The following is a 19,554-nucleotide window of genomic DNA, read 5'->3' as shown; positions in this document are numbered from 1 at the left end:
CAATGACTCATTGAGAATTCACTCCATCAGTTTTTCAATTTAAGGGTAAATAAGGATAAGATGGGAAAAATGAATGAAATTAGTTTTAATTAATTGAAATGGACATGCATTTTGGGACATCCCAAAAAGAAATATAAGACAATTAAAATGGGACGGCGGAAGTACAACTTTGTTATCTACCTAACATGGTTGTTAAAACTTAAAAGAACTGAAATAGAAGGTGTGAAAAAGTGAAGCAAGACACTGAAAATCACGCGGTCAATCTTCCTGAAATCAAATTGTATAGTATTGAAATATCTTTAGTTTAGTTTTCATTTAAAGCAATACTCTTGTGATCACGAACTGAACTTAAAGATGAACCTTTTGGGAAACATATAATCAGAATTACTTGACAAAGATAGTTGCTTAAACCATACCACATCGTGCATCAAATGTGAAACAAAACATAGGATTAGTACAAAACCTTAGTATCACATCACATCATCAAAAACGTCAAAGGGAAGCTTGGACGGTTGTGATGGAATGTGGAACGCGGGAGATGCCCAACTGGGTCCCAATGTTTTTTCGTAAAGTAAGACTTGATGAATTCAATCAGTGTTTCATATTTTACCAAATCGTCACATGTTTATTGGATATGAAGTACTGTAGAATTTAAGCTACAGAGAGAAACGACTCGGAGCATGAATTTTCATTGCCACGTGTTTCAACTCTCTGAAGTCTGAACAAAGAAATGCTTCGGTCAAAGCCGGGCCTTCGAAGTTGACGACTCCACTAGTTAAATGAGGCTTTAAAAATTAAAAGTCTTAATTCTCAGCCACCAAACCTTGGCCACCTTGATTTTTCTTCATCTTCTTCTTCTTTCGTTTCTTCTGAATTTCTGTGTATGTGCTTTGGAGGGTACTGGAGATTTTAGAACTTGCCATGATGGGCATAAACCCTGTTTCTCTGTTTCTTTTTTCATTATTTTGGGTTCTGTCTTCTGTTGGTTTCTTTTGCAATGCAAATAACACGATCACAAGAGCTCAATCCGTAAGAGATGGGGAATCCCTGATATCAGAAAATGAAATCTTTGAATTGGGTTTCTTCAGTCCTGAAAATTCTTCCTGGAGATATGTGGGTATTTGGTACCACAACATTGAGCCTCAAACAATTGTCTGGGTTGCTAATAGAGAAATCCCAATTTCGGATAACTCTGGGGTTTTAACTATTGGGGGTGATGGGAATCTGGTGGTTTTGTCTGGAAATGAGACGCTTGTCTGGTCCAGCAATGTTTCAATTTCGTCTGGAAATGAAACAACAGCAATTCTTGATGATACTGGGAATTTCATGCTGTCGAGCGGTGACAGCATTGGTGATAGTGACCAGGCGTATTGGCAGAGCTTTACAGATCCAACGGATACATACTTGCCATACATGAGAGCATATATGAGTTCTGCAACTGGAGATATTCTTCCCTTCACATCATGGAGATCTATAAACGACCCTTCCCCTGGAAACTACTCTATGAGGATCGATTCAAGGGGGCCACCGCAAATAGTGATACAGGAAGGATCGAAAAGGCTGTGGAGAAGTGGCTACTGGAATTCCCAGATATTCCTAGGTGTCCCTAATATGACAGTTGCGACTAATTACCTTTATGGGTTTAAGCTTACCAATGATGGGAATGGGAGTGTTTATTTTACGTATATTCCGGCGAATAGTTCTCATTTGTTAAGATTTCAATTGAGATGGGATGGAGTGGAGGAGCAGTCTAGGTGGGATGCAGATGCAAAGCAATGGCAACAGGTGCAATCACAGCCTGCAAATGAATGTGAAGAATACAATTATTGTGGAAATTTTAGTACTTGCACTGTGTTTGATTCTCCTAAATGTAGATGTATGGATGGGTTTGAGCCAACACATCAAGAGCAGTGGAGAACAGGGAATTGGACAGGTGGGTGTAAGAGGAGGACTCAATTGCAGTGCCAGAGGAATGGGAGTGTGGCAGGGGGAGGTGGTGGAGAGGATGGGTTTAAAGGGTTGAAATGCATGAAATTGCCTGATTTTGCAGATATGGCGCGTCTTACAGACTCCGAGACGTGTAAGGAAAGGTGTTTGGCGAATTGTTCTTGTACTGCATATGCAGACGTTCCTTCCATTGGGTGCTTGATATGGACTGAGGACTTGGTTGATGTTCAGCATTTTGACAAAGGTGGGAGTTTGTTCTTTCTCCGCCTTGCTGATTCCGAATTAGGTAAGGAAAATTTCTTTCCTCACCATCTTTATTATTGTGTTTGCTGTTGTTTTTGCTCCTTTTTGAATTTTGATATCATCTGTTGTTTAAATTGGATTATTTAGATCAGTTTGTTCAGTGTTTCCTGGTGAATTTATAAACGAAATTTTCATTTAAATTTTTATTTAGAAGTTCAATGAACCCACCACAAATGCGAGGCAAGTGATGTGGATATATGGCACTTCATCTAAGTTCAAGATACTTCTTTAACAATTTGACGTTAAAAATTGATTGCATGAGGAAATTCGAGGGAGTGAGAGGCCGTTTTGTAGTTTTAACCAATTGATTGATGTTGATATATTTGTATTCTTGCCCTTGAAGCCGTTATATGTATGCAGCAGCCTGTGATGAATGATCCAACATATCAGATTAGGACAAATAATCTGAATATTTAATAGCACCATTATGTTTTGACAGTAATATCCTGCACCGTATTCTATGTTTCTAGCTTTGCTGTGAGATTTTCTTTAGCATGTTTTAGTATTTTTACTGATTTGCCAAGTTCTTTCGTTTCAGACAACTGCAATACCTTGATATTTAGGGCAGATTTGGACCTTGCCAACTCCCTTATTCTTGATTAGATTAAGGAAACCGCAGAACATAGTGTTCTAAGGTTAGCATAAGCAACTTGAGTGCTTGTGATTTGAGAAGTATGTAGTAGAGAGCTTGCCTAATATGCAATTGAACTCATCTATAAATTTAGCCAATTTCTATGAATTAGTGTTTCTTCTGATCTGTTTTCTTTGTTGATGATGAAGAAAAAGACGAAACAGATAAAACCTGTAGTAGTTAAGATAGATGCTCTGCTGTTTTCGCAATTCGTATGAAAATTGTGACTTTTCTCATTCCGTGCTTCATTTGTAGGCGGCAAGAGAAAATTATCAACACCTTGGATAATTGTAATTGCTTTTGCCGGAGCGTTCTTCCTTGGAATATTCATATGGTTCCTGTGGCGAATGAAGGAAAAGCTGAAAGGTAAGATTTTGGTTAGTTATGGAAAAAAATGTTTCAAGGTAGCTTAATCAGGGCACAACTACTTCAAACAATTGACTTATCCTGTTGTTCTCAATTTGTCTTCTCTAGTTTTACCCACATCGGCCCCACCGTCATTGATGAGGACCAGCGAGATACCAGCTTTTGAAGTAAGCAAGGAATACTCAACAGATCTTTCAGGACCAGCTGAACTTTACTTGGGAGGAAATGAAATTGATGGGTCAGACTTGCCTATGCTCAATTTCGATTTTGTAGCAGCTTCTACAAACAACTTTTCCATAGAAAACAAGCTTGGGCAGGGGGGATTTGGACCTGTCTACAAGGTTGGTATCTATATTAAAGCATAACAGAAGAGTAAAGAAGTTCCGAGTTAAAATTCTAACGAGATAACTGAACTTTACTTTTGTTTACCAGGGAAAGCTCCCCGGGGGACAGGAGGTAGCTGTAAAGAGGCTGTCGAAGAAATCTGGACAAGGGTTGGAGGAGTTCAAGAATGAGATGATACTGATTGCCAAATTACAACACAGAAACCTTGTTAGATTATTAGGCTGCTCTATTAAGGGGGAAGAAAAGATGCTGCTATATGAATATATGCCGAACAAAAGCTTGGATTGCTTTCTTTTTGGTTAGTTAATTTCTCATCTTGTTAGTGCCATTTTAAGCAAATTTTGAAGCACAAAATCATGAATCCTTAAGAGTTCGCCATCTTAATGGGTCTTGTCCTGACAATGGTGTACATTTTGTTGGTTAATATAATGGCAGACCTGGCCCAGCAGGCAATTCTAGACTGGAATCGACGCTTCATGATCATATCAGGGATTGCCCGAGGACTCCTTTATCTCCATCGAGATTCAAGACTTAGGATAATTCATCGAGATCTCAAGGCCAGCAACATTTTGTTGGATGAGGACATGAACCCGAAGATTTCAGACTTTGGTATGGCCAGAATATTTGGGGTGAGCCAAAATGAAGCAAATACCAATCGTGTTGTTGGCACATAGTAAGTATTACATTTCAATGCGATTCCGCCCAGTTCTACAATTTGGATTTATCCTAATACCACTTATTTTTTACTTTGAAAATCAGTGGGTATATGGCACCTGAATATGCAATGGAGGGTCTATTTTCAGTGAAGTCAGATGTTTATAGCTTTGGTGTGTTACTGCTAGAGATTGTGAGTGGCCGGAGGAACACTAGCTTCCGGTTAACTGAACAAATGACCCTTGTAGCTCATGTAAGTACATATGCCTTGTTCGTTAATCACCTTGTGTAGTTTTGTTACTCTAAGCCAAATTATGATGAGCTCTTATATTTGAATCTCGGTTTTGCAGGCATGGGATCTTTGGAGTGAAAGTAAAGCAATGGAGCTCATCGACCCTTCCATCCAAGATTCTTGCTCTCCAGATGAAGTTTTGAGATGCATACACGTGGGGATGCTGTGCGTACAGGACTCCGCAAGTTCAAGACCAACCATGGCCTCTGTGTTACTAATGCTAGAGAGCGAAACTGCAACCCTACCATTGCCTAAACAACCCACTTTTACTTCGATGAGGAGTTCCTTGGATACGGAGACTTACTTGGAATGTCATGAATCTCGCGAGATTGTATCCTCAAAAGAATTGACTGTTACGATACTTGTTGGAAGATAGATTCGATTCAGTACTTTATTGCATACACTCATATGCCATCATAAGTAATAGATATGTATACTGAATCGCCACCACATCACAGGCCCTCCACGGGCTTTATATATAAGTAATAGATAGATAGATATGTATACTGTATAGGCAATGCATAGCTTCCTTTCTGTTCTTTTTTTTCTCCTTCTTACACATTGTGAGGAAAAGAATTATTTTCATGTTCATAACTAAATATGAATGAATATATAGAAGATTGGTTTTCATTAACTCGTGTGATCAGTTCGAAGTTTCAGAATTTACAGAAGAAGCAGAAACTGAGTTGATGCTTGTCTCAAGTGCAGGTTTGAGCCCAATGGATGTACAGATGCAGAGAGTCTGAAATCATACAAAGAAATCATGGCCTGTTATTTGAAAAGCTGGTCCCTTGGTTGTTAAGAGTGGGATGTATCCTGCCATACATCATAGAAATCATGTAAAATGTGAAATAAGCAAAAACATATGATCCAATACAAAACATATAAGTTAAATCTGGCATGTTACGACTTATGAGCATGTATTGTTTGTACATGGATTTTTCTTATAAATGACCCAACAAGTGGATATGTCGAGACTTTGATATCATGTTTAATATCTCAGGCTACTCAGATCAATTTGGAGCCCTACTTACATAAACGATATTATCCGTCTTGAATTTATCGATAAATATATATCGAGTCCACATAATTTTGTTCTTCCTAAGTCGTCCTAATTAATGGTACTTAAGCTTAAGAAAAAAATGACAATGGGATAGGGCATGAATTTTTCTTCTAAACCATCTGGTTTGACTTTACCAAACGAATGTTGGGAATTTAACACAATGGTCAATAGAGCCAATTGTATGAGTCATTGACTTGGGTCATTTTTGTAACCAATGGTTCAATGCATCGATTAAAATATACTCTGAAAATGAAGGATAACTGGGACTTCGCATTTATTTATGTTGGAAAAAGGCTTTGGCATGACTAGGACTTTTTAACGTCAGAGAAAACAGACGAGGCTTGTTCACATCCCATTTGTCCATGACATTTCTTCTCTTCCTATCAAACCACACTAAATGTCATCTACATGAAGAGACTAAAGAAAGCATCTTCACTAGAAAACCCAGATCTCTTGAGAGAGGAAAATCCCCTTATTGAAGGAATGATGGCCGAAAGAAAGCTGTTTATCACTTTTTTCACCCTCATCCCCTCCATAGTAATTTCAACGGACACCTTAACGGCAACCCAGTCACTCACAAATAACCAAACTCTTGTCTCTGCAAGTGGGGTTTTTGTTTTTGGGTTCTTCACACCAGGCGATTCAAGGAAATTGTACTTGGGTATTTGGTACAAAACCATTCAAGTCAAGACAGTCGTTTGGGTTGCTAACAGAGATAGCCCACTCACAAACCCCTCTGCATCTCTCAAGATCAACAACCAAGGGCTTCTCCTTGTTGATGAAGCAGAGAATCTCGTTTCGTCGCTGAATGAAACCAAAATCAAGGCTGATAATCCAGTTTTACAGTTGTTAGATACAGCAAATCTCGTTATAAGAGAAGCAAACAACAACGATCCAGATGGGTATTTATGGCAGAGTTTTGATTACCCAACTGATACTCTTTTACCTTCAATGAAGCTAGGTTGGGATCTTAATACCAGTTTGAACAGGTACTTAAGTTCATGGAGAAACAGTGATGATCCTGCCTCTGGTGATTTCTCTTACGAGATAAATTATCATGGATTCCCAGAAGTATTTTTTTACAACAGAGAGGTTCGAATGTTTCGAAGCGGGCCATGGAATGGTTTGAGATTCAGTGGTGGACCAGAAATGAATCCTCTTCCTTACGTACACTTCACTTTCGTCACTAATCAAGATGAGGTATATTACACTTATGAAATAACAAATAAGAGTTTGTTTTCAAGGTTAGTCATCGCTCCATACGGGGAAATACAAAGATTGACATGGATTGAAAGCAAGCAAGAATGGTCAAAATTCTGGTACGCACCCAAAGATCAGTGCGACAATTACAATGAATGTGGTCCATATGGTATTTGTGATTCAAATTCTTCTCCAGTCTGTAAGTGTACAAGAGGGTTTGAGCCTAAAAATCCAACAGTATGGAATTTGAGAGATGGGTCTGGTGGGTGTGTGAGGAAAACACAGTTGGAATGTGTTAAAGATAAATTCTTGCGTATGAAGAACATGAAGTTGCCTGAGAGTATTACTTCATTTGTGGATGCGAATATGAGTCTTAAGCAATGTGAAGGTTTGTGTTCCAAGAATTGTTCTTGTACAGCTTATGCTAATGCTTATATTACCAATGGAGGCACAGGTTGTGTTATTTGGACAAGTGATCTCTTGGACATTAGACAAAGAAAATATGGTCAAGATCTCTATGTTAGATTGGCATCTTCTGATCTAGGTACGTTCTTTCTCTCTGTCTCTACCTTTTAGTTTCCTCTGTTTTGTTCTGTTTTCCTAATGGAAAAAAAAATATCCCTAAAAACTCTATTAGATGTAATGACATGGTAACTTTTGTATTTGATTAGCTTTGGAGGGACTAGTAATGTCACTAGAATGTAGTAAAGTTTTGAGCTTTATGTATATCAGTACCATTATCAACCAATAAAGTCGGCTATGGATTTACCAAGGGATTTGCGACTTGTTCGGACTCCATTGAAGTAATTTGTGGGTCCTGTGGGTAAGTCAGGTAGAGAGCCACACCCAAGTTTTCATGTCATCTGTTGATTTATTTTCTTTCTGGTTTTATTTGTTTTTCTTCAAGCGGTTCTACTTATATCCTGTTCAATTATGATGATATATGATCTACTTGGTTGCTTCCACTGTTATAGAGTTGTGTTTTATAAATTCTTAGATATAATTATACTTGCTGTTTTTATAACTGTGGCGGATGAAGATAGATGGGAACTGAGGTGATGACCAATTTGTACATTTCAGATGATGGAGGGAACATACACCTTGTGGTAATTGGGGTTGCAGTTGGTAGTGGAATTTTAGTATTAGTGCTAATTGGGTATTTTGCATGGAAGAGGAAGGCAATGGGAAGTATATACAAGGGAGAAACTGATAAAAAAGGTAACATAAACATGATATTATATCCATTATCAGAATTGGATATCTCAATGATTTGTGCAGAGAGTTATTGTCTTGTGTTCCTGTGTATGAATCAGGTGAAAGAAGCCAAGATGTGCTATTAAGTGAAGTAGTAATCTTGAGTGAGAAGACTGTTGATTATTTGGAACTGCCCTCATTTGATTTTGGTACGATAGCAATGGCTACCAATAACTTTGCTGATGAAAATAAACTGGGACAAGGTGGATTTGGTTGTGTTTACAAGGTGAATATTCATCGTTTTCGCTCAAAAACCAAATGCATTTAAGCTCTAATACCTGTGGGAAATTAAAATCCTGATAAAACAATGTCACAATGCCAGGGTAGGTTGATAGAAGGTCAAGATATAGCGGTGAAGAGGCTGTCAAAGATTTCTGGACAAGGAACGGAAGAATTCAGGAACGAGGTCAGGTCAATAGCCAGGCTTCAACATAGAAATCTAGTTCGCTTGCTTGGTTGCTGCATTGAGATGAATGAAAAGATTTTGATTTACGAGTACATGGAGCACAGAAGCCTTGATGCTGTTATATTCAGTTAGTCCGTCTTGGTTTTCTTTGGTGTTTTATACTCCAGTAGAGTTTTCTTGGCATTCGTTCATTTGAAAAGCTGTTCCAGGTCAATCGAGGAGTGCCTTATTGAATTGGCCAAGGCGGTTCAACATCATATGTGGGATTGCTCGAGGACTTCTATATCTTCACCAGGATTCCAGATTCAGAATCATCCACAGGGATCTCAAAACAAGCAATGTTCTACTTGATGGAGATATGAACCCCAAGATATCAGATTTTGGCTTGGCTAGACTTTTCGGTGGAGATCAAATGGAAGAAAAAACTAGGAGAGTCATTGGCACGTAGTAAGTATCATAAACCAAGTTTTGCATTCGGGTTGAGATTGGCGACACTTCACTAAGCTTTGCCTTTTTGTTTTTTTTGTTGTTGTTGTTGGTGCATGCAGTGGATATATGTCTCCTGAGTATGCCATGGACGGTCTCTTCTCTGTGAAATCTGATGTTTTCAGCTTTGGCGTTCTCGTTTTGGAGATCATAAGTGGCGAGAAAAACACGGGGTTTTATCATTCAAACGGTGGACTAAATCTTCTTGGACATGTAAGTACAAGTGAACAACTAAACAGTCTTCAATTGATCATTCTTTTCCAGTAAACCTAAAATGTGAGACATTGCAGGCGTGGAGACTATGGAGAGAAGGGACGGGACCGGAACTGATAGATCAATCAGTGGGTGAATCGTATTCCCCGAATGAAGTTTTAAGGTGCATACAGGTTGCTCTGTTATGTGTCCAAGAGCGAGCAGAAGACAGGCCAACCATGTCATCTGTGGTCTTGATGTTGAGCAGTGAAACTGCAACTATGCCAAAGCCTAAAAAGCCCGGGTTCTGTCTTGGAACAGATTATATTGAATCCAGTTCATTTTCAATTAAGCAAGATGAATCATGCACCGTGAACCAAGTGACAGTCACAGCGCTTTACCCTAGATAGAATAAGGGTTCATCCTTATCCGGCGCATCTGTATATTGAAGGCAACTTATGCAGTTTCCTCTGTATATCCTCTGCTGCAATTTTTGCAACACATTTGAGCAGCAGCATGCTTAACACTACTCTAAGTATGGATCTAAAGAGATTTGCTGAATGTGGGAGTTGAACGTAGCTAGGACCTCTTGCCTTTGGCAAGAATTAATCCCGTCAACTTACCACCCAGTAGAAGTGCAGACATAGGCATAGGCATAGGCATAGGCATAGGCATCCTATTAACTGTATCAAAAACAACAATGAATATGTATTTCTTTTGTAATGAGTTATTACCATTTACCACAGAGGAAAAAACAATTGTTTCAAGACAAAATGATAGTCTACCAATCCATATGTATTTGTTCATTTTCCTTTATCAGTTGATCAGCAATGCAATTTGGACATAAATCCCAGCCTAATATCCATTGGTCATACATTGTAAGAAACGATCACTAAGGCACAGAAGAGAATTTGATTAAACATGAATGAAATAGGAAGAGATAATATGAGTGCAGCAACGGCCCAACTGCCATGGATATGGACGAGAGGGAACTCCCATGATTTTGATGAATTGGAAGATTATGATAATGAAAAGCAAAGCAAAGAGACCACCCACAGGTTGTGGTTTTTGATTGGTTTTGGGCTGATTGTCAGTGACTGCCATTGTTGTGTCCCTCTCAAGTAATAAGCCAAGGAACACTAGAGGCTGAAATTGTTGAACCAATCTAATCCGTCCGCCCATCACTCTCTGTACTTTCCCAAGATAAATCTAAGCCGTCACTTTCTCAGCAGTCGTCTGTGCACTCCCACAAGAGTTAAACTAATAACTAGTGTAGACACAAACACAAGATTGAATAAAATTTTCTTTTTTTTTTTTTATTGAAGATTATCAACAACTCAGCAAAATATATTCCTAGTCAAATCCCATATTTTTCACGTTCAAATGAATATTATATGATTGATTGATGGCACATCACTACATCAGAAGATGAGAATCTCTCAGTACATGTAAGAACTGAACTTTCTATTTCTCTTTACCCTTTTGGTTTTACAATTTTAAGTTAGTCAAACGAATGGTGGTTTGTTTCTTTTCTTTTCTTGAGAGCGGCGGCTTGACAATTGGAGCTTTTCTTTTTTGTGTTTATAAAATATGCACCTCACGAATGGCAAAAACAATCAATCCGAGCACTATTCGCAGGGTACCCGATACATTTTAAACCCAAAAACCGATCTTATAGTTTTTGGAAACTGTTTTGGTTTTGATTTTCAAACCCGTCATGATTTAGGGTCGGGTTTGGTTTTTAGTATCAGGTTTAGGGTACCCGAACCGTTTAATAAAAAGATTTATTATAGTAATAATATTATAAATCATCTATAAAGGTATACTACTAGGATACTAAATTATAATATGATAAAGCATATTAAAATATATATATTTATAGAAACATACTAATAAAACTATAAATTAGACTAATTTGAATTATAAAATCATGATTAATATAAACCATACTCAATATTAATTTATATTAATATAATCATCAAAGAAACAAATAAAAATATTAAAAGTTAAACGGTAAACGGGTGCCCGATGGTAAACGGTTATGAAACAGTTCCGGGTTTGGAAATTTAAATGGTTTTAGAACGATTTTGGTATAGAGTATTTTAAATGGAAAAGATTTTGGTATTTCCTAATTGGAAGGGTACCTAATCCGTTGTCATCCCAAACCTCACAAGCTCACATCACTATCACATTTTTGTTTGTTAGAGCCAAAGCTTTTACCCATCTGACTGACATAAAATCTTAAATTAATCATATGTACGTTATTTACAGTCAGCACTTGATATTCTGTATTCTACTAGGGTTAATAGAATTCTATAGTCTTTGTCTTGTAACAATATTAGGAACGTATCCAAATGAAAGATGAATGTTTTGAGTTTATACAGGATGGTCTAAACTATTACATTCAATTGTGATCAATTAGATTTTTGTTTCCAATAAAACATGTCTTTAGATTTATTATATGAAATACTACGCATTTATGAGATTTTTCCCTCCCACAATCCCTTGACAACAAGTGATTTCATAAAATTAAAAGAGAGTTGAATTGAAAGAAAGAATGATTTGAAAAGTAAGAGGAGAAAAAGCGAAAATGTTAAATATCTCAGCAGGTTTTATATTAAATCTTCTCAAATATATGTGACATTGTCATTTATGATGCTTACATGGATAACTATGCTTATATGGCATATATTTGAAATTCAAATATTTCCTCTTTTCTCACACTTCTTTTCTTTTAAAAAATTTGAAAATCAAATAATCTCTCTCATATTTCCTTATTTTCTCCCACTTTCATCTTCTCTCATATTTTTTTATGCACAAATCAATGTAATTTCCAGACAGACCTGCAAGTTACACTGTTTCTTACCAAACAAACCTACAGGTTACACTATTTTCTTGTTAGACAATCATACGGGTTACACTATTTTCAAAATAGGCCAAATACAAGTTGGGGAGAAAAATAGTCTACAAACCAATCAAAAATAACAAGGCAGATACATTGTCTCAAAAGCATATACATTGCTGGAGCTGGCGGGAGGCGCGGTTGGAGGTGGCTGGATGTTCGAATTGAAAAATTACATTGTTGTTAGAACAGTGTAATTTGCTCGAGTTGCTAGATTTCGGTAGCTATCTGATCGGAAGTAGGTGGGTAAGGAGAGCCTCGACATGTGGGAGTCCAAATACGAGGTCAGTTGACGGAGATGTCGTCGGAGGTGGCCGGATCGACTCGATTTGTGTCGTGGTTACCTCCTCCTTTGGATGCCTTTTTTCTACGATACGAGCGGCGATGGGTGGTGCAGAGGGTCGGGAAATGACTGTGGTGGTGGGGCGCTTCCGTTCAGTGGGTCGATGGCTCCGATCAGTGGTCGGACGGAGGAACTCCAGTTGGCTGTGGTGGTTGTCTTGTGTGAGTGGGAGGGAGAAAAGGAGAGAGGAGAGAGAAAGTGGAAAGAGAAGAAAGAGAGAGGGAGAGCGTATATATATAGACATAAATGTTGATGTGGCATGTGATGTGTAATGTCTCATGGGATTGGGAACAATTGAGATAAAAAATACTGGGTTATTTAGTAGGACTGGAGAAAAAGTCCTAACCATTCAACTTATTCTTTGTTTCCATCAAAGTAACCGACAAAACCCTAACCAGATTTCAAAATCTACAGTCCCTACTCACGAAATCCCCAACATACCCTTTCCCTTTTCGTCACCAAACCCCATTGCCATGGGTAATTTGCATGGTTTTGGAAAGGACGTAATGGTCATTTTCGGTGATTGATCCAGTAGCCTCTCACGAGCTTAAAGGCCGAGACCTTTTCTTTCCAAAACCTCACAAAACCCTCCCCAAATATTAGAGAGAGAGAAACTGATAACTGGATTTTAGAGAGAGAAATTGAGTGAGGAGAAGAAATGGCGTGTCAGTTCCCCGACGATTTCAAGTGCCCCATTTCGCTCGAGATTATGACTGACCCGGTAATCTTGACATCGGGTCACACCTTTGACCGCCCTTCAATCCAACGGTGGCTAAACGCAGGTCATCGGACGTGTCCGATTACCAACCTTCCCCTTCCTGAACAACCATCTCTAATCCCCAACCACGCTCTTCGGAGTCTCATTTCCAACTATATCCTCGTCTCCCCTCTCAAGTCGCAACCCGACCAACCATCACCAACGTATTCCCGGCCACGGCTAGAGCCGCGAGAATTAATATCCTCTCTCACTTCGCGAAGTTCCTCTAGTGAGACCAAATTGGACTCCCTTGCGCAACTCAACAGACTCTCCAAGCGAGACCCGGCGATTCGTCGCCACTTGACCGAGTCAGGCGCCGTGTCAGCTGTTCTCCGCTGCGTTAACTCGCCCGAACAAGCGCTAGGAGAGAAAGCCCTCTCTTTGCTACTGAATTTATCTCTGGATGACGACAATAAAGTGGGTCTCGTTGCAGAGGGTGCGATTGGCAGGGTAGTGGCTGCTCTCAAAAGCGGGTCACCGGATTGCCGTGCCATAGCCTCCACGATTCTAACGAGCCTTGCGGTTGTGGAGGTGAATAAGGCGACAATTGGTGCGTATCCAGACGCAATTAGAAACCTTGTGAGGATTATAAAGTATGGAGAGGGCAGAGAGGTGAAAGAGGCAGCCACTGCTTTGTACACAATATGCTCTTTCCCTGATAATCGGAGGCGTGCACTGGATTGTGGGGCGGTACCTATTCTGTTCCAGATTGCAGAATTGGGACTGGAGAGGGCAGTGGAGGTGTTGGGAGTGTTAGCAAAATCTAAGGAAGGGAGGGAGGAGATGGGGAGAATTGATGGGTGTGTGGGAATTTTGGTGAAGGTGTTGAAGAATGGGAGTGCAAGGGGAGTTCAATGCGCACTCTTGACATTGGATTTTTTGTGCAGGTATAGCGAGTTAATGTGCAGGGAAGCAGGGAGAGAAGGCGTTTTGGAGATATGTGTGAGTCTGGTGGAGGATGAGAATGAGAAAATAAGGAGGAGTGCTTCGAGTTTGGTGCAGACTCTGAATGGGAACCGCTTGATGTGGTAGTGAAAGGATTGAAGTTTTGCGGCGGTGAAGGGTTGTTGTCGGCCATGGAGGTGAGTTTGGAGGTCTTTTTTTGGTTGTTGATGGCTCCGCTGATAATTTATGTAAAAAAGAACATAGGTAAACTGAAAAAAAAGATAGATTTTGAAGGAAATATTGTGTTCTTCAGATTTTTTTTTGGCATTTTGTACATTTGAATAAAGGAGTCAAAATTAAGCTCCCCTCTGAATGGGAAGGTTTCTTAATTGAAAGGTTTCAAATTGGTTGTAGCTTGCTACAGTTTTGAGAAGTTTCTTGGTCTCAATTCACTTTTCGCTTCGAAATATTCATGTTACTTTTAATAATGACAAATCACCTTAAGTTGGGTAAGTAAACTGGAATGAAATTCTCGATATGCCATTTTCCTTTTCTGACTATATGAGAGGGTTTGTGTTGTAGTATGTGTAATCAATCAGACACAACTTGATAATATACTATTATCATGGAATAAATAGGGTTGAATTGTCGTCTCTAATGAATTTGGGTGATTGATGGTTACTTTTTTTCTTGTTGAAGCACCATAATTTTTGTGAAAATGTCTTATTTGTTGCTTACTTGCATGTATTACTGAGTTAATGGTATTACGTGGTGGTGCATCAATTAGTTTCTTAAATATTCGATTCTGCTGTTTCTGCTTTTTGCGTCAATTAGTTAATGATACTTGAATGTTGTTGGATTTGCAATTATATTAATAATGTGGTTGATCAACATTTTACTCTTTTTCCTTTTGTACTTGTAATTGCACACAGCTTATAACCTGGATTTACTCTTATATTGTATGTAAACGTTCAGGTTTGTCTAGAATTTGTTGTACATTGTGATTGATTTAAAGTGGGTATTCTTCGGCATGTTATTTTGTGTTTAGTGGAGTGTTACTTTTTTTTTTTCTTTTTCCAACTGATGTCCCTTGAATCCTTTCAGTGGGGTACTGTCAAGGAACATATCCATGGAGAGATTTGCTCTGTTCATGAGACAAATGTGATTCCAAAATGAAATTAGATCGACGTGATTTTATGAAGACAATTATCGATAGACTTGAACAATTATTTGACTCAAACACCGACTCTAGTGACGTGATTCTTGGAAGCCTTTCCATCAATCTTGCTGTGTTAGGGAAATATTCAAGTCAACTTTTTGGGACACTTTTAAATCTTCCTCTGAAATTGATTTGTTTGGAGGTTGGAAAGGTGGGCAATGCAAGTTTCTGTGGCATATAGACTGGTTGTTGGGTGGATGAATTTGCTCCGTAGATGGGGTTTCTTAGATTTTGTCCATTTTATTAAGTTTTTTTGCCTCTTATGAGAATACCTCTGATGTGGGTGTTATACTGTAGAAGGACCTCATTTACGATAAACTCTGCAGTCGCCATCACAAATGTGAAATTCTGGCTGGCAAGCATACATTGCAGGCTGAAGAAATTAAGTAGCTTAGACATCCTAATCTTCTGAGATTAGACAATCTATGCCTTAAAAGTGTCTTTTTTTAAGAAGGCATGCTAGTGATGTAGGTATTGTCATCTTAAGCATGCCAGTAGTGTATATATTGTCCTCTTAAAGCTTATATGATCTTTCATTTTGTGACAAACTGTTATATTTTGGATTGCGCTGAGAACGAGTGGTCCGTTGGACACAAGCATTATATTGGTGCATGTTCTGCTTGATGAAGGTGGTTGCTTGGCCTTGGCGTATATATTTATTGTTCACCTTTTTTTTTCTGGAGCTTATGAGCTGTGGGCATACAATGGCTTTAACGTGAAAACCTTATGTAGACGGCTACTTTCTTCCAGGAACATAACCTTGTATAGTTGTTACATTTATGGAACTGCGGAAGTGTCTATTTGTATATCTATGTATGAATGTTCTTGAATATAAGTAATATATGCATACTTTTGAACATTCGTTCTATACAGCCATAATTGGATATTGATTGTGTTGGGGGAGTTGGTGAGTCCCGTTGAGGAGTTGTTGTCTGCATTCGGTAGGTTTATCTGCCATGAAAAGAATGCTCTATTAGGTACTTGCTAAGTTGTTTTATGTTATGATTCCTCAGCCAAACAAGGTGCATTCAAACCCCATAGCCTTCTTCAGTCATCAAACTTTGTCGTCCAGATTCATTGAAAAAGAGTTTGCGTTTGAAATGTGGGGGCTACTGTTAGCTAATTATTTTGTCATGGTGGTTCCTTCCATATAAGACTCCATGATGAAGAAAAAATGAAGTGGGTGGGTACTAAATTTATCCAGTTTGACCTTGATTGGGACATGTTGAAAGAAGGGAGCCACAATTGCCTACCTCATACTCTCCTAGTGGTGTACACAGCTTGAAACAAAAGGAAAAAAAATAAAATCATAATACAATCCTTTGAAATCCCAACACCAACCACCTAAAAAAGAGGAAAATTTTGAAGGCCATGATTATGAAGTGGAAGCTTCTGGCTTTCTAGTTAAAGAAATGAAATTTATGAGAAGACATGTATGGCCGCCGCCTCCTCCAATTATTCCTCTTCACAACCAATGCTTAATTAATGGAGCTAAAGCCATTTTTCCTGTTTAAGCACAACCGGATTATATTGTACTATTTGATAACACAGATAAAAAAAAAAAAAACTAATTAAGACAGAAGACAATTAAGTCCTAGCTGTTCAGAAACAAAAATAATAAAGATCCTAGTAATAATCATCTCAGAAGCATCCCAGCAGTGTATGATATGCATTGATTGAGTGTGGTTTTCAATGGGTCCCTTGTTATGATGTCACCATACCCAATGAATGCATGTCACACACTGCTGGGATGGTTATTACTGGGATCCCTAACATTGTTGGTTCAGAAAATTATGAGTCAAATGCTTTGTTTGAATCAACGTGTCAAGCCCAGTATAAAAAGCTCATGTTATTAATATATAGGATTTCAAATGCATCATGTGAGATATGTAGAGTCTACAAATTCATTTGGAGTTTGTATATTCAACTCAGCATTGCTCGGATGTTTGTCATTAGGTAAGAGAATAACCTGTTTGTCTTTCTAAACATGGTCTCATCTCATGATAAGTATACTGATTAGGAAGAGAAGCACGCTTGAAGACAATGATCATTCGCGTCATCTTTCAATTCCTTGAGACAGAAACATAGTTGATGCCTATTTAATGTTTTATTGTACTTTAGTAATCTGTTGGTGATTTGGACACTTTTTTTGGGTGACTAATAATTCTCCAACCCAACATGTTCACCAGATAGTTGGATTAGCTTTAAATTTGGATTGTCGATCCAATCTGCTTCACGCTAGTGAAAGTTTAAACTGGACCAAAACTCATACGGGAAGAACCCCCATGGGCCTTTGGCCCATACAAAGAAATAACGCCAAAACTGTTGGACTTTAATTGGGTTAGCTTTAAATTTGGACTGTTAATCCAGTCTGTTCCGCGCTAGCGACAATTTAAACTAGACCAAAACCCATGTCGGAAGAACCCCCATGGGCCTTTGGCCCATGTAAAGAAATAACGTCGAAACTGTTGGACATGTGAATTGAACCTATGACCTTCTGTATTTACAAAGAGTTATCACAGTGAACTTCACTACTCCATCCACAACTTCTCTATTTTGGGACACTCTCTCCCTTAAACGTATCTCTAAAAATGAGTGGAAAATGGAATATTGACATTGTTGCTTGAGTTTCTTCAATTCTGTAATGGACATTTTATAATTCTATTATTAAATTACCCTTTTATAATTTCGTAGTATGCACCTGTTAATGGGCTATTTTGTCTACCTAGAAAGATGGATCGGCCCATTTTCTCTACAACAATATGGGCTAAATATATAGGCCCATATACTTATTGAAATCTCAGTCTTTCTCAAAGTAGGCCCACATCAAAGTGATTGTGTTGACTTTTGAGTCTTGACCCCCTGGGCAGCATACAAACTGTCCTAAAAACTAGTTAATAATTAATATACAACATAAATAAATGAATTGTTTCATATCTCTTTCTACAAAGAATTATGTGAGAGAGGTATGTCGATCATCATCATGTAGCCGTGAATGTGAAGGAATCTACTATGTACAAGTTTTTAAAGCATTTTTTGAGGGCTAAAATCATATGATTTGGTTCTCAAAAGGGTTACAAGATTAGATTCAAAGGCACAAAAAAAGAAATAACCCTTTAGAAGATTATTAGAGGGGAAAAACACTTGTGGCAGAAGACAGAATATATGTTGATTTCTCCTTTGATTAGCCAAAACAAGAAAAAAAAAGAAATTCTTGGTATATTGATTATAGTAATATAGCAATTGTGTTGTTGACTACTCATAGAGCAATGCTACGGATCATCAATTTATAATCCTCATTTTACCTCTAATCTTATATGTCATGTGTGATAGTAATTGATTATAAATACACATGGGGTATGTTGTACTAAAATTGCATTAGACTAGATGTAGTCCTTTTGGGGGTCGAAATTTTATATGTATTTTTTAAAAATCATAAATATGTAGTATTCGGTCTAACGAACCCAATAATATATTTTTTTATTCGAAACGAAAATCAAAATTCATCGTGATCGAAATTTATATTCAATGGTCTAGAAATGATATATATTTTTCATATTGAATTTGATTTTTGTTTTGAACAAAAAATATATCGTTGGATTCATTAGACTGGATACTACATATTTACGATTTTTTAAAAAATAAAATATTTTTTGATATGAAAATGACAAAATGGTATTACAACGGGTTTTAGGGATAAAATCATAAAATGAGGTTATAAATTGAGAGTTTCAAGTATTTTTCCTACTCAAATTTGCCTCGTTTTGTTATTAAGATCACGACAATACTGCCCTTAAGATGCTTTTTCCTTCTTTCTTTTTTTTTGGTTATCCCTGTCATCTTTATGTTAAGTAACAGAGATTTAAAAGAATTCAATTCTGTCAATTGACTCATTGGAGTACCAATCCCGATGCTTGGAGGTACCAATCCATCGATCAATTCAATTTCAAAAAGATGATAAAAGTAAAGTAAGAGATCGAGCCGAAGAACATCACTCGGAGAAGATATTTATATTAAAGTAGTTTTTCCATGATTAGTCACTTGGAATCTTCAATATTAAGCTACTTTGCATATTAGCATACTTGAATATTAATCTCTTGATATATATGTATCCATTGGTTCGCATATTCTTATAGTAAGTTATGCTTTGCAGGCTTAACTATTGTGTGTAATTTGTATTTAGGTATATTTTTAGGGAGTCTTTGATAGGAAGTATAAGTACCTAAAGATTTTTCAAGGATTCTCTAACGCGAATTCTTGGCTAGCTAATCTTAGAAAATTCATCCCAAATACATCAAGGTGATATTGT

General features: G+C 37.8%; 2 protein-coding genes across 2 annotated transcripts; both read left to right on the top strand.

Annotated features, from left to right (window-relative positions):
• Nucleotides 1–798: 798 nt before the first annotated feature.
• LOC119987812 lies at nt 799–9,931 on the top strand. Its single transcript, XM_038832723.1, has 15 exons — nt 799–2,233; nt 3,137–3,247; nt 3,356–3,588; nt 3,680–3,890; nt 4,028–4,265; nt 4,352–4,499; nt 4,597–4,902; nt 5,186–5,246; nt 5,969–7,345; nt 7,882–8,019; nt 8,115–8,281; nt 8,378–8,588; nt 8,671–8,908; nt 9,010–9,160; nt 9,238–9,931. Exons 1-15 carry the CDS (start codon nt 922–924, stop codon nt 9,547–9,549), a joined length of 5,214 nt encoding a protein of 1,737 aa, XP_038688651.1. The 5' UTR covers nt 799–921; the 3' UTR covers nt 9,550–9,931.
• A 3,018-nt stretch (nt 9,932–12,949) lies between these two features.
• Nucleotides 12,950–14,474, top strand: LOC119989071 (U-box domain-containing protein 8). The gene has a single exon (XM_038834375.1). The coding sequence runs from the start codon at nt 13,043–13,045 to the stop codon at nt 14,171–14,173; it is 1,131 nt and encodes a 376-aa protein (XP_038690303.1). The 5' UTR covers nt 12,950–13,042; the 3' UTR covers nt 14,174–14,474.
• Nucleotides 14,475–19,554: the final 5,080 nt, after the last annotated feature.

The sequence above is a fragment of the Tripterygium wilfordii genome, chromosome 21, assembly GCF_013401445.1.
Source record: "Tripterygium wilfordii isolate XIE 37 chromosome 21, ASM1340144v1, whole genome shotgun sequence".
In the NCBI taxonomy this organism is placed as follows: Eukaryota; Viridiplantae; Streptophyta; class Magnoliopsida; order Celastrales; family Celastraceae; genus Tripterygium; species Tripterygium wilfordii.
The sequence above is the reverse complement of the archived record's forward strand: the minus strand, read 5'-3'. Positions and strand labels throughout refer to the sequence as shown.